Raw genomic sequence first — 15323 nt, 5'->3', positions numbered from 1 at the left:
TTCTTTAATTTTCATTGTTGTTGCACTAAAATCACCAAAGTTACGAATTTTTGGTGGAGGATGTCAGACATTTTTGACAAGTCTTAGAAATAAAAATTTCTAAAACAGGTGTTTTTTGCTCAATAGTCTTGCAATTTGGTAGAAATGATAAACAACTCAAAAATAATAACTTCTTTAAATTTCATATGTGCAGCACAAAAATTACCAAAGTTACGAATTTTTGGTTTGTGGTTATTTCTTTTGCAAACATTTATAAACTACATGTAATAAGTGCAATTGTCAGAGTAACATGCTGGTAGTGAACTTGACATTCCATTCTTGAAGATGCTCATTACAAAAGTAAAAGTGTTTTAACATTATAAAAGTGGAACTGCTAATTGCGTTCAAATACGTAATTATTATTTAACTCTTCTGCATGCCATAAACAACCGAAATTGCCGAAAAGAACGTGTTCATAATCTGAAATAAAAAACATTATGTAGTAACCATCTTAAGCTTGTAACTACTGTACCTACCCGTAAAAACAAATTGTAATCCAGCGACGTCTTCTCAGAAAACTGTATCCCAATGTTCGCAGAAGCATTCATTAAAAACAGCAAATACATTTTTTTATTTCTATCACTCCATTGGTACCAATCCACTTCATACAACGCTTCCATAAGATCTGAAGACTGTTAAAACTATAAAAAAGAAGAACCAAACACTCAACTCACATAATCTTTGAAAATTTGACCAGTCACTGCATATCCTGCCAACATAAAAATAGAAACCACGAAAGCTGGCAAACGAAAGTACTGATCAGACAAGGAACCTTCGTACTAAAATCAAAAAAACAGTTTAGAAGTAAATAATACCACTCAGAAAATAACACCATGAAACAGAAGACGACAATGCTGATAAGAAACGAAGTACCAATTATTACGTAGGGCAATAAAACGACGTTCAAAGGGCGAAAGACCTTGCGACAGTTCCTGGAAAAAACCTTCATGAAATTGACGCGAATTTTGAAGCTTCGTACGTGATAAAATAGACGTGAAATTTGATGCAATTTGTGAGATTGGTTTCAACGTCTTCGTTGTTGATTCTTCTTACGTGGTGGATCAGCATTTCCTTCTGTAAACACGGGAATAGTAATGTTGATATAGCCCATGGGAGGAAGGGCTAATTTTGATAACCAAATTAAAATTTCTGCCTGAAAAATAAAGTTGCACTGAAGAGCTCCAATTATTTTAAATTACCCAGTTTCCTGAATATGTCTCTATGAGTTTATAAGTATAAATAAAATCCTTGTCGCTTTTCGTTGGTACGATCAAAGCCACCACAACGACTACTCCAAAGAATAACGAAATTAGCATAAACAAAGTGAACCAAAATTCTGTTTTTCGAGCTTTTTCTTGATTTCTGGGGGCGCATCTTCGAATTTTCATGTCTGAAAAGTGTAGACTCCCTTCGTGGCTATTTCATTTGTTAGCGGTTGGAGCAAGAAGCAAGACAACGTCTGAAATGAGCGAATTGGAATTTAGTCACTGAAATTTTACTTACGTAAATTAAGAAGAAATATCCAGGGCCGTACTGTACAAAGTACCAAAGTTCGAACACTTTTAAAAAGAGGTAACCTTGAAACAAAAACTTGAGCAAGTTAGGAATATTTTTGTGGAAACCATATAAATTTTTAAAGGTTTGTTGTTCAAGTTTTGGTTTGGCAAGTTTGAAAAAGTTTTCGCCTGCAAAAAGGTGTAGAAAAAAAAAGTTTTGATGGTTGGAGCTACCTTTCATGGTGCGAATCTATAGAGAACTGGATGGACTGACCTAAATAATTAAATTAATTTTCGTGGATTTCTATTTACGGAAAATAATAGGAAAAATTAGGGATAACAAATCAATTATTGTATCGACGAGAAGACACGGAGAAAATTATAAGTTTAGGTCATTCCAATTACACGCTTGTAGATTATTAAGTTTAATTAAAATAACGTTTAAAAAAATGTCATAGTTGTAGCACAAAAATTACCAAACTTACGAATTTTTGGTGTAGGATTTTTTTGTCAAATCTTAGAAATAAAAATTTCTAAAATTGCTGTTTTTTGCTCAATAATCTTGCAATTTGGTAGACATAATACACGATTCGGAATTAGTAATTTCCCCAAATTTCATAGTTGTAGCCCAAAAATTACTAAAGTTAGATACCTGTAATGAATACACTCTCCACTAGCAACTGTCAAGTTTTGACTGATTCTCCCATAATGTGGCGACAATTTGAATTTAAAATCCGCGAGTAAAATTTCCAAATCATAAATTCCAAACGCTCATTCTTATTCATGCAAAAATCCCGTCCTTTAAATTATTAATACAAATTGCACTTTTAAACGAAATTCCAAAATGAACTCTCTGAACTCTTCGGTGATTTATGACTCTTGTTGAACAATAATGCTGATGTCTCAGCCCACTCGCCACTGAAATTAGTCGCCGGCTAATAAAACGAAAATGAAAAATTTCGGCTCATAATTTATTGAGGAAATAAATTGCCGACAGTTGACTTTTATGGGTTGATCGGTCACGTGCAAAAATGCGAAATTTATTAAGATTCAGAATTTGGATAATGAAGTTTAATTTAAGCTAGTTTTGTCGACATGTGATGTGGGAATATTTTTTCTTGCTCTACAAACATCCGGGAGAGTCTGTCCTTCAGTTTGGAATCTTTGAATTTAATAGCATTGCACCTGATTGGGGTGTGGCTATTTTAATGTTATTCCCCATTGCCGGGTAATTGCATGACGGGGCAATAATTCGGATGAGCTTTTATTGTCTCACCTTCGGATTTAAATGACATGTTTTCGGCACTTTGGGGAATAAATAAATAGAAAAATAAAATTCATGTAGGTATTCTTCAAAATTTTAATCGGTCATAACTCATTTATTTGCTGTCGGACGTGAATTTTAAGCTAGGATTAGAAATTTGCATGAAATTCTGCGTAAAATGAGCTAAAATAACACAAGTTTGCTTCAAAAATATCGATCTCAAAAATTTGACATACATACATTATCGACTTTCTGAAATATTTAAAGCCAAATTTTTAACGAAAAAGTTAGTTGGTTACTGAATAAATTGGACTAATCATAATAATAAATTACAAAAGCCATTATCCTTGCTGTTTACGGAAACCGAAAGCTTCTTTAATTTATTCGCGCTAATTGTGGCTACCATTTCCCATCGTCTTTGAATGATATTTAGCTGGTATTTGCCCAAAACCCAATCGTTTTTTAATTATATAGTCCCGCCCAGATTCAGAGTTTGCTTCACCACAACACCATTTATAATCCCAAAACACCATTAATATTCATGGAAAAAATTAGCGATGAATTAAAAATAAATGTCATAGTACGAGCATACTATCACGAAAACAGATTCATTGTCTAGACAAGTTTTCCTGTTGACATTTAAGTCTTCATTCTGATCTAGTTTACCTTCTCTTTTCCTCAAAGAATCGACTTTGTCTTCATCAATAGAAACCTTGCATAGAATGCAAATTTCGGCGTGGAACTTCCTCTAGTTGCACTGTTATTACCCCTTTTAAGCACACACCCAAATCGAACTTTGCATATTTTCGATTTCCTTATTAAGGCCTGTCAACCGACGCTTCCGCCAATCCGTGTCAATCATCCTTTGTTTAATTGATTTTTAATTGACCGGTTTTCTTTGATGCGTGTGCAACGAGATGTGTTGAGATTTCAGGTTTTCAGGAGCCAAGTGTCAAGGTTGAGTGATATATGAAGGCTTCATTCAAGATATTTTCGAGTCTTTGTTTTTAGGTGATTTAGCGGCGGTTTCTTATCGGTGCCATAAAAATTAAGTGCATGGAGGCGGTGCGATTAATGGGGATTAAATGTACAGTTTTCAGACAATATAGACAGTTATTGCGGCCTGAATAATTATTATTATTCGGCGCAGGAATATTATTTCGAGCACCACGTAGTAGATTTTAAATGTCGTTTCAAATTCTGCGAAATTTTCAATGATTTTTAGATTTTTTTGAACACAAAAATTTTTTTAGATGCTTTCGGAACAGCTTTAGAACTATTGTTCTGTTGGATTGTCGGACTTCTTAGTCTTCTTCTTCATTTTGTTAAAAAATCTCGTTTTCAAGTGAATAATTTCTTGCGTTTCCAAAATGACACAACCATTAAGAAGCCATTATACCGAGGCATCCATTATTTATTTTATTAGAACTAGTTTTTCGATGTAACTTACGTAACATAATCTTGGAAAAAAGGTTAGCATAAATTTAATTCTTTTACAACGTAGAGTAATAAAATGTTAAAAGATTAGAGCTGAGATACATCAGCAACAGAAAAAACGCAACTTAGAGACAGACTAATCAATAATTTACCCAATTTTGTTCGTTGTCTTCTCAAAAACCATTTAATTAATTAAGTAATTTACGTTGTTTATGCAAATTTTGCACATTCCGCTTCTTTGCTCATCAACAATAATTAACTTCGAATCTGTTCTTATTTTTTGTGTTTAAATTTTGCACTTTGGCACAGTTAATGAATACTTTAGAAATAGCAGCTGTCTTAAATTTCATTGTTGTAACTTGAAAACTAACAAAAATACGAATTTTAATAAAAAATCTTAAAGATTTTTGGTTTGTTCAAAAACGAAATTTTTTAAAATCTCTATTTTTTGTTCTATTTTGTACTTTGGCACATGTAATTAGCACTTTAAAAATAGGAACGTCTCTAAATTTCACAGACATGACGTAAAAACTAACAAAGATTTAAATTTTATTGAAAAAATTTAAAAAATTTTGGTTTGTTTTAAATGATTTTTCTTAAATCTCTATTTCTTGTTTTAAAATTTTATACTTTGACACAGTTAATGAATACTTTAGAAAAAGTAACTGTTCCAAATGTCATTGTTAGAACTTGAAAAGTAACAAAGATAGTAATTTTAATAAAAAAAAGTTCAAAATTTTTGGTTTGTTCTAAATTGAAAATTTTTAAAAAAATTGTTTTTCTTTTTAAATTTTGTACTTTTTGTACTAAAATCTCAATTTTTTATTTAAAAATTTGTATTTTGACACAGTTAATAAGCACATTAGAAATATTAACTTTTCCAAATTTTATATTCATAATGTAAAAACTAACAAAGATACGAATTTTTATAAAAAAGATTAAAACATTTTGGATGTCTTAAAATAAGAATTTTCAAAACCTCTATTTTTTGTTCTAAAATTCTGTAATTAATTAATTAAGTAATTTACGATGCTTATGCAAATTTCGCACCTTCCGCATCTCGGCTTATCAACAATTAACTTCGAATCTGTCATTATTTAATTCCCGTCATCCATTTCTTTCCCTTGACCTTTTTATCAGACGATTCACCTCTTGAGACAAGACCACATTGTCTTCAATCTGGTGTGACTTGAAATTTTATAACCAAATCTTGCCTTGGCGCAAAAAAAATCCAACACTTCTTTGTTTCCAGCAGCGGTGTTAAATTATCTTGTCCTTTAATGGAAGTGATTGATTAAGACACAAATCATTTTATTGCCTTTGCTGAAGTGTAATTGCATAAACAAGCGGGCAATTTCAGCGCTTATTTACATACCCACTTTTCTCATGTTTCTTAAGATCACGAGGAAAGCAGCGGAAGGACAAAAATCAACATCAAATTTCGAATCCATTCCTGCTGTTGCCGGAAACGCTTTTTTACTTTCGCTAAGTTTGGTTTTTGAACGGTAGTTGATCCGAAAACGCCACGAAGAGAAGAAGTACTCTGGGTGCTGGTGGTGGTCAAAGTAAGTAATTTTGGCACACACTGTATATATTTACATTAATTCGAATTTTTCGCCCAAATAAATTATACATTCCTTTTATTATGGGTTCAGCCTTGGCTCGTACACGCACTCGACACCGCAAAGCTCGCATTCAACATCCCTGCAATTAGTAACAAATTAGTTTTCCTCAATCTGAAGAAAATCGGTCTGCAAATTACCGTGTTGACAAAACCATTTCATATAATCAGCCTAATTGGAGCCGATGTTAAAATGTTTGTATTAATTTGAATGTTAATCTATGCTGATGAATTTTTTGCTCGGGTTTTCATGAAATAATAATTTCATTTATTTTACCTTTAGCAGTCCGGAGGCCTCGCTTTTATTGCTTTGTTATTTTAATTTGGCGCAATGTAATTTTACCGCACCGCCAATTACACGTCGTTGTTTCAGTGGGCGTGTGGGAAGGGACATCTTTATATTGTTGCCGAAAATTGATTTATTACCAACGCGGAAGAATTCCAATGGCAATGAAGACAAATTTATATTTTCGATTGTTCTTCAAGGCGCCATGAATCACTTTGGGTTTCAGCCCACGGAAAGCCTCGGAAAAGCGTCCATTAGCGGAATTATGCAAACGATTCTAACGCATTAGTGCCGAAACTGGTCGCAACATTTTTTTCCACTTACCAATGAAGAAATTTCAAGTCCAGATGTCAGCAGCGACCGTTATCAAATCTTGACCTACAAGAACGTCCAGCTGCATTTCGGATTTAGTGGGGTGTGGGCTTGGTATAAATCCAGAGAAATGGAATCTCATATTCTCAGTCTGCTGGTTTGCTGAAGTGTTTGTGTGCCGACAAATCAGTCAGTGCGGCCAACATGAAGTCGATTGTGAGTACCAAAATTCAGTTCTTCATTCTGCGACTAGTTATGTTAATTGCGCGGCTTTAATTATCTTTGTCCGTCAACGGGTAATTATCGGACTGGTAATTGGTCTTCTTTCTGCTCGATTTGTGGACACGAAGTAATTAGCTTTTCTGTTTTAAACACGCTCCGAGCTTCCAATTCTCACGATTTATGGAGACTTCAATGCGAGCATTCGTGGAGACTTCGATGCTCGCACAGGCTACATTTCTTTATTTGCCATATTTTTAGCGCTTTATGTTGTCGTAAATTGGGTTTTTTCATTGCCAAGATTAAGATTTTGACCTTTTAAAAGCAATTCTGGGAGATTTCGGAAAAATGCGCGCACAGATAAAATCGACGTTAATTTGAAACTTGTGGAGCCAGTTTGGTTCACTTCCATGTGAAAATAGTGACATTTAAGGACAGCTTTGGTGCCTAATTAATTGATTACAGGCTCTTTAATTTAATTTAATTTATTGCCATGAAATTACACGCTTTACTGATTTTCTCAGTTCGCACCTTTTTTCCTCGAACTTCAATCAATCAGTGAAGGAACCTGAAACCGCTTAAGAATTCGGCATTGATACAACCGGATTCTGAAATCCTGCACTGTAATCATAACATCCTCAGTGGTCAAATACATTTTTTCGATGAGCGGCTATAAAATTAATTTGATTTTTTACGGGCTTGAAATGCAGCGACGTCTTGTCGAATAAATGTTAAATTATCGAGAGAATACTAATTTCAGGCTAATTTTCATGTCGAAGTCGTTATCAAAAAATGTCGCTAAAGGCTTGAGAGAAAAAAGACGATAATGGCTGTTGCGTGTCGGGTTTGGGTTCGTTGTAATTTTAGCGCATGTTGGTAGTATTAAGGTGTGAAAAATTCAGTCAGTCAGAACTGATTTATAAGCGAGTGGAAAAGCCGGTTTTGGGAAAATGGGAGGACATGGGCCAAGACGAAGCGCATTCAAATTAGATACTTTTTTTACATTTTCTTTGTCTTTCTACTTCTTTTTCAAATGATGTTTTTGAATTGGAAAATGAGAAGTATCATTAGAATTATCGAGAAGTACCGGTGTGGACAGGTTTAGAAGTTTGATAAGCAAATTACTTCCTTTGTTTGAGAAAATAATTAATTCTGTTTTTAAAAAAAAACAATTCCAAAAAAAAAATGGTATTTTTTTTTTCGAAAATTTAGAATTTTAATTTTGTACATTGGCACAGTTAATAAACACTTTATAGATAGTAACCTCCGCAAATTTTAAACAAAAACTAACAAAGATTCAAATTGTATAAAAAAAAAATAAAACTTTTTGGCTTGTTTAAAAAAAAAATTAAAATCTCCATTTGTTCTAATATTTTGTATTTTGGCACAGTTAATAAAGCTTTAAAAATAGTAACCTCTGTAAAATTTATAGTCATAACTAAAAAACTAACAAAGATACAAATTATAATGAAAAAAATAAAGAAAAATTTTATTTGTTTAAAAAAAAAATTCTAAAATCTCCATTTGTTGTTCTAAAATTTTGTATTTTGGCACAGTTAATAAACGCTTTAAAAATAGTAGATAACCTCCGTAAAATTCATAGTAATAACGTTGTCTTACAAAGATACGAATTTTAATAAAAAAAAATGGCTTGTTCTAAAATATAAATTTCTAAAATTTTCATTTCTTGTTCTAAAATTTTGTACATTAGCAATGTTAATAAACACTTTAGAGATAGTAACGTCCGCAAATTTCATAGTCATAAGTTAGAAACTAACAAAGATACAAATTTTAATGAAAAAAATTAAAAAGAATTTCGTTTGTTCCAAAATAAAATTTTCTACAATCTCGATTTCTTGTTTTATATTTTATATTTTGGTAATGTTAATATGCACTTTAGAAATAGTAACCTTTTCAAATTTCATAGTCATAACGTAAAACCTATAAAATATACTAATTTAAAAAAAAATAATAAAATTTGTTCTAAAATAAAATTCTTAAAAATCTCCATTTTTTGTTTTAAAATTTTGTATTTTGGCACAGTTAATAAACGCTGTAATGACAATAACTTCCTTAAATTTCCTAGTCATAACGTAAAAACTAACAAAGATACGAATTTTAATAAAAAAAGTAAAAAAGTTCTGGTTTGTCTTAAAATAAAATTTTCTAAAATCTCTATTTTTGGTTCTTCAATTTTTGTATTTTAGCATAGTTAATAAACATTTTAAAAATAGTAAACCTCTAATTTCCATAGTTATAACGTGAACACTAACAAAGATACGAATTTAAAAAAAAAAAAGTAAAAAACTTTTGGTTCTTTCTAAATTTTTTTTAAAATTTCCATTTTTTGTTCTAAAATTTTGTACTTTGGCACAGTTAATGAACACTTTAAAAATACTAACTTCCACTTATTTCCTAACGCAAAAATTACCAAGAATACAAACTTTAATGAAAAAAAGTAAAAAACTTTTGGTTTCTCCTAAAATTAAATTTTCGAATTTCTTGTTCTAAAATTTTGTATTTTGACACAGTTAAGAAACACTTTAAAAATAGTAACTTGCTTAATTTTCATAGTCAGAACTTAAAAACTAGCCAAGATACGAATTTTAATATAAATAGTTTTGTATGTAAAAATTTCAATATTTAATATTTGTTTCATTCGGAATTTCCTTAAATAAAACAAAACCTCATCAACCCATCATTTTTGGTTTTCCCGGTTCAAAACCATGTCGAACCCAAACTTATCGATTTTAGCATGTCACATCGAAACCCAATCTGTCTCGAATAATTAATGACATGTAAAGTTGAACGCACTGAATTTTTCCATTTCAAGTTTTTTCTCCCCGTTTAAAATTTTCAGATAATTGCATACCAACGCTTGTCCTTGCTCGATTCAGGAAATTCGTCTGGTTGATACGACGGACGGCCTTGTTATTTATGCCGAAATGTCGTAAAAAACGTATTAAGCCGAGCTAATTATTGTTTTTATCGGAATTCTATTTTGGGTGAGATAATAGCGGGATCCTCCGGGTTCACCGGTGGGCGCACCTCCCCGTAACTGTACTCGAGTTCACACTCATTACTCGAGAATTTGCCACCAAAAACCGACGGAGGCGAGCATTGTTCTTCATTATAAAAGTCGTAAATCGACGTGCCCTAAAATCTTTCCCACGAACTGTCCCCAATAAAACCACCGAATAATCGTAAATAATAACACAGAGGTTGATGGTCGGCAATGACATTGGCAGGAGCCCTGAACCTGTGCTCTGTGCATTTATTTGACTGGGTTTGCAAGTGAAAGTGGGCGCCGTGGTGGGCGATGGTGCGGACTGGGTGTTTTATATTCAGCGATAATATCTTAGATCTGTTGATGTAATTTCCTTATCGGGAGGAGCTGATCTAGATTTTTTCAGTGGGTTGCTTTCAAAGCTCATCATGAATGTTGTGATTATGTAATCTGGTTTAACGCCCAGGTTGATAAAGTGGGCTTTTTAACTGCTGATAATTAATTTGATGGTTGTTGTAGTTTTTTCGAACCCGCCTATGCAATGTTTGTTGTTTGGCTCATTTTTCTTTTTTTCGTAAAGTCAATTAACGGAAATGTGAAAGTTTTTTCTAAATAATACATGAATGGGTTTTCCATGGCCAAATTTTTACTGCTTAACGTATTTGAAGCCACTTATAGGTACTTATGTTTTCAATTCCGGAAATACAAATGCTATAATAAGTTTACTCTAAAAATAAGCAAGATATCGACTTTCAAACTTTGACATACTTTTAGTCATAAAGATACATTTGACTTTCTGAAACTTTAATCGAGCATAACTCAGGTATTTCTTGCCATATGTTAATTTCGAGTCTAGATTTGGAATTTCCGCACAATAACTCAATTTGACAATTTTGTTTAAAAAATTTTGTTTAAAAATCAAGCGAGAATTGACTTCAAAACTTTGACATAGTTTTAGTCGTGCAATTTTTTCAAAAAAAATAAATTTTTGACTTTTAGAAAATTTAAGAACGATTTCTTAGCTAAAAAATTGCAAGAAAAACGATGGCAAAAACCGTTTCTCTCAATCTGTCGTAGTTTCCGAGATATTAAGCACAGATTGTTTCGGACCCTCAAAATCTGACCCTCTGGCGACAACCCGAAAATTTAAACGGCCATTACTTAGTTATTTGTTGACGAAAATTAAAAAATCTTGCGGTTTTGAATTCAGCGTGACATTCTGCGTAAAATGAGTCCAAATTTGTTAATTTTTCATAATGAATAAACGAGGCATTGCGCATAAACTATTTTAAAAAGGTCATTTTGGGGTGATTTTCAATCACTGTTTTCAAGGTGAAAACTACGTTTAATACCTTTGTGTTTATATCAAACGAAAGAGGAGCTCGAGATCTATTTACTGGTCATTTGAGATCGATCGGACAAATAGTGTACGAGTTACGGATGGCCAAATAACAAAAAATTGAAAAATTTTCATTGTTTGAGTCGAATTTTTTTTTGCGAAAAATTGACTATTAAATTTTGGGTTTTTGAGCACTTTTTCAAACGTAAAATGGGCCGAAAAAAACGATGGCTCAAACCGCATCTCAATATCTGTAATAGTTTCCAAGATATTTAGCTTTAAAAATTAAGAAAAACGAGAAAAAATGAAAATCAACTATCTGAAACTTTGATCGACAATAACTCAATTATTTGTTGTCGGATCTAAATTCCAATCTCAGATTTGAAATCTGCAGAAAAATTTGCTTAAAATGATGTATAACAACACAAGTTTACTCCAAAAAAAGCGAGATATCGACCGCAGAAGTTTGACGTAGTTTTCGTGTTACTTGGAGACTTTAACATAATAGACGACGAACCTATAATACCAAGCATTAAATAATGCGTTAATTTGCGTTAACATAAAATAAAGAATTGAGACGGTAAAATTGCAGCTGTGCGGTAGAATTCTCGAATTTTTAATACCTAAATAAAATGCTTCGTCGCTTAATATTGAAATCTCTGGTCACTAAAATAGCGATCAATAAAACAAAACATTTTCAGTGTTTGCGACTTTTGCAGACAACAACGAATGACAACACCAAAAAAAATTAAACGCAATTTATTTATAACAAAATTTGAACTTTTGTTTGATGGTTTAGAAGTGACGCCAATCACACACGATCCGATAATAAACGACTGATTTATCGCAATTATCGGAAATTACCTCCATTGCCTAGTATTGTTTTTATAAAACTACATTTCAATGTTTCCAAGTTTAATTACATAAAACTAATAATATGACTAAACAAACAACTCAAAGGTCAAAGAACAATGCATGAAGCCACGTGTCACCGAAGAAAATCCAAACAGATTTAATTACAGTCGGATACATCCAATGCAAAATTGCGTCCTTAATTTTGGGTCAAATTTATTTCGTCCAACAAAAAGTGCGAGTTCAACAATTTGCCTCGAGGGTACTAGTAATAACTAACTTTTTTAGCAGTAATAATAGGCAAAGTCATTTATTGTAATTATCGTCCATCAAGTCAGTCATGCAAGGACTATTACAACGTCTGGAAATGCGAATTTTTTCTGTTTCCAGATACTCTGCATAGCGATCACGATAGTCTCTAGCCACCCCCACCTCTACAACCCTTACTACAAATTCTTCAGGTACTCGAACTATGCCAGTCAACTCCCTTATTACTCGCCATTAGTTCCCACATTCTCGGACGTTCTAGAAGACCCCGCTCTAACATCTTATCTCGCCGCCCCCGACATTCTTCCCACCCTCAATGTTCTCGCCGAAGTGCCGTATTCCATCACCAACAGATTCACAGTCGTGCCGATGTTCGTCGTCTCAAAGAACAACATGAATACTGTTAACAAAGCCCACATTATGAACATCTCGAAGAAGAAGCCCATGGTGACCATCAAGACTGAGAAAAACCAACTTCTTCAGTGTACTCCAGCTGTGAAGATCTCTTTAGAGAAGCCCATCACTGTCTATAGTCTCAAAAGCAGCATTTTGTTTCCTTCCGAGATTTTAATCGTCCACGAAGGTCTGAGAATCCCAATAAGTGTTGGGGCGGTCATAGCCCCAGTTAGCTACAACAGTTTCGTTTCGGTGGACACTCCCATTGCGGTTAACGTGGTGTACGCCGTCCCCACCAGACCCATTAAGTTTGACTATGTTAACACCAATGGGGTTGTGGACATCCCGGACACCCAGGCGGTGGTGGTAGAAAGCGAACCGTTTTTGCCCCCGAAGAATGTTACCATCATCGATTTCCCCGACAAGGAGGCTGAGCCGGTCATCACCATCGATGAAGACGACGACGAATTAGGTAAAACCACCAAAGAAGTGGTCGGAAGACAATTTAACACTTTTTTCCAGTAAACCGCAACCCGCCGATTCTTCTGGCTCCTGCGGGAATAGTTCAGTCGACGCAGCCCATCACGCACATCGAGCAGTTTACCAATTCGAAGGAGTCCCCGGTGTTGATAGCTTTAAGAGAAGAAGCCTTGAAGAGGCGAGTTTAACGCTCTCGAGGTGGTTCTGGATCAGTAATTAGAGGCTAGGTTTTATTTAATAAATAATTTCTCCTGTAGGTACTACGTATCAAAAATTCACGTCAACTGGTTGTATTCGTTATTGCTATAGGATAATTTTATTGTATTAATTCTACACTGCCATACTCAAATTTTACTTGTTGCAATAGAGTTCCAATAGAATAAAAGTGAAGTAACTGTGGAGGTGGTTTTATTTGGGAAAAATTAACGCACGAGCGAAGCAGATTTCGTTTTAGTGTTATAATAGCGTGTTATGTAACAAGTTTTATAAACGTCGTGTTGCATACTACACTTTTTCTATCACGGGGCATCACTGGGACGGGACATTTTTAATACGTGAGTAGAAAAAGTATAATAAAAATAGAAACTTCATTCTCTATAAATAAACAAATGTTGACTGACATTGCTCTCATATTGTGCGATAATTAGATAAAACAGTTTTTTAATGTGTCAAGGTCTGTTGGCGCTTATTTAGTGAATTAACATTTATTATTATTACACACTGCGGAATTTAAATTTTATCTCTTATTTTATTTTATAAATAATTACGTGTGACCTTATGGTAAACATGTCTGTTTATCACAGTTTATTTCCCATGGGTATTTCAGTTCTGTAATAATGAGGTTTAAAAGTGATAAGAATAGTGGCGATTTAATAGTAAACAACTCTAAAATTTACGGAAATACGAAGAAAATCAATTAGTCCATCTTACAAGTAAAAATTTCTAAAATTTGTTTCTTATGGTCTATCATTCTAGAATTTGACAGAGCTAAAAAGCATGTCCAAAATAAATAACAATCTCCCAAAATTTGATTAGAATAGTGCTCAAACTACCGCAGCTACGAATTTTTTAAAATCATCCGAAATTTTTACTTTGACTTGAAAACGGAAATTTCAAATTTTTGTTCCTCTTGGTCTACAATTTTGAAATTTTCTAGAGGTAATTAGTCTGTAAAAAATAGCATTTTCTTCAAATTTCGTTGCGATAGTACTAAAACCACCGTAGTTACGAATTTTTACCAAAAATAAGCAAAATTTTTAGTCCGACTTGAGAACTAAATTTTCTAATTGTTGTCTCTCTGGGTCTACAATTTTGAAATTTGGGACAAGTAATTAGTCTGTAACAAGTAGCATTCTCTCTAAATTTCGTTGCAATACTACTAAAACCACCTAGTAGTTACAAATTTTTACAAAAAAATAAGCAAAATTTTTAGTCCGACTTGAGAACGAAAATTTCTAATTTTTTTTCCCTCTAAATCTACCTCTTACTAAAACCACCGAATTTACGATTTTTTACCAAAAATACGCAAAATTTTTAGCCTGACGTGAAAACGAAAATTTTAAGATTTTGGTCCCTTTTAGTCCACTATTTTGAAATTTGGCAAGGATAATTAGTTTGTAAAAAAAGCCTTTCCTCCAAATTTCATTGTGCTAGTACTAAAACCACAGTAGTAACGAATTTTTACGAAAAATATCTAAAATTTTTATATTGACTTGATAACAAAAATTTTTAAAATTTGTTTCTCTTGGCCTATAATTGTAAAATTTGGTAGAAATAATTAAATTGTAAAAAATAGCATTCTCCTTAAATTTCATCGTAATAGTACTAAAACCACCGTAGTTACGATTTTTTACAAAAAATATCCGCAATTTTGCTAATTTTTTATAGATTTTGAGCGAGATTTTTTTTAGACATTTTTTAGGAATTGAGAATTTTGGAAAGCCTTAAGGCATTGGGTTGTACACCAAAGAGTATATTAACACACAAAAAGGCCTTGATGGGTCGATTTAAAATAAACGACACGTAAACTTGAGCGTGTGAAAAAAAATAAATAAAATTAAATTCTTAAAAAAATAAATAAAATTAAATTCTTCTACGTTTTAATAATAATTTAAATTAGAGGCACTACCTAGAAAGAAATCTTATCAGTTCTTTACATTACTTTGCAACAATTAAAACTATTTTAAATATGTAGGTAAGTATGTAAATTTTATTTTTTTTTCAAAACCTTCGGAAAATTTCAGTCCCAAGTCATTGTTTCCTCCACTTCCCTTTCCCGTCTTCATCCGTCAAAACCTGCTCATCACAG

The 15323-nt window shown here is 32.8% G+C and overlaps 1 protein-coding gene and 2 long non-coding RNA genes across 3 annotated transcripts; 1 reads left to right on the top strand and 2 right to left on the bottom strand.

Moving 5' to 3' along the window:
* Positions 1-250: 250 nt before the first annotated feature.
* On the bottom strand, positions 251-665 carry LOC148174578 (uncharacterized). Its single transcript, XR_015770092.1, has 2 exons — positions 516-665; positions 251-459 (listed from the first exon to the last, which is right to left on the bottom strand). It is a non-coding gene; the product is annotated as an uncharacterized LOC148174578 (long non-coding RNA).
* Positions 666-674: 9 nt separating this feature from the next.
* Positions 675-1165, bottom strand: LOC148174577 (uncharacterized). Its single transcript, XR_015770157.1, has 4 exons — positions 1019-1165; positions 872-971; positions 714-818; positions 675-680 (listed from the first exon to the last, which is right to left on the bottom strand). It is a non-coding gene; the product is annotated as an uncharacterized LOC148174577 (long non-coding RNA).
* Positions 1166-6506: 5341 nt separating this feature from the next.
* On the top strand, positions 6507-13414 carry LOC148174576 (uncharacterized). Its single transcript, XM_088036144.1, has 3 exons — positions 6507-6671; positions 12263-13007; positions 13058-13414. Exons 1-3 carry the CDS (start codon positions 6660-6662, stop codon positions 13201-13203), a joined length of 903 nt encoding a protein of 300 aa, XP_087892270.1. The 5' UTR covers positions 6507-6659; the 3' UTR covers positions 13204-13414.
* Positions 13415-15323: the final 1909 nt, after the last annotated feature.

Source organism: Gnatocerus cornutus, chromosome 5, assembly GCF_029298725.1.
Source record: "Gnatocerus cornutus isolate USDA-ARS CGAHR chromosome 5, icGnaCorn1.1, whole genome shotgun sequence".
NCBI classification, from domain to species: Eukaryota; Metazoa; Arthropoda; class Insecta; order Coleoptera; family Tenebrionidae; genus Gnatocerus; species Gnatocerus cornutus.
Note: the sequence above shows the minus strand (reverse complement) of the source record. Positions and strands in the feature narration are given on the sequence as shown.

Bases quoted from the DNA above. Each gene is read 5' to 3' on its own strand.
- LOC148174576 (XM_088036144.1), top strand. The intron at 13,008-13,057 runs GTAAAACCACCA...ACTTTTTTCCAG, and splicing joins TGAAGACGACGACGAATTAG to TAAACCGCAACCCGCCGATT.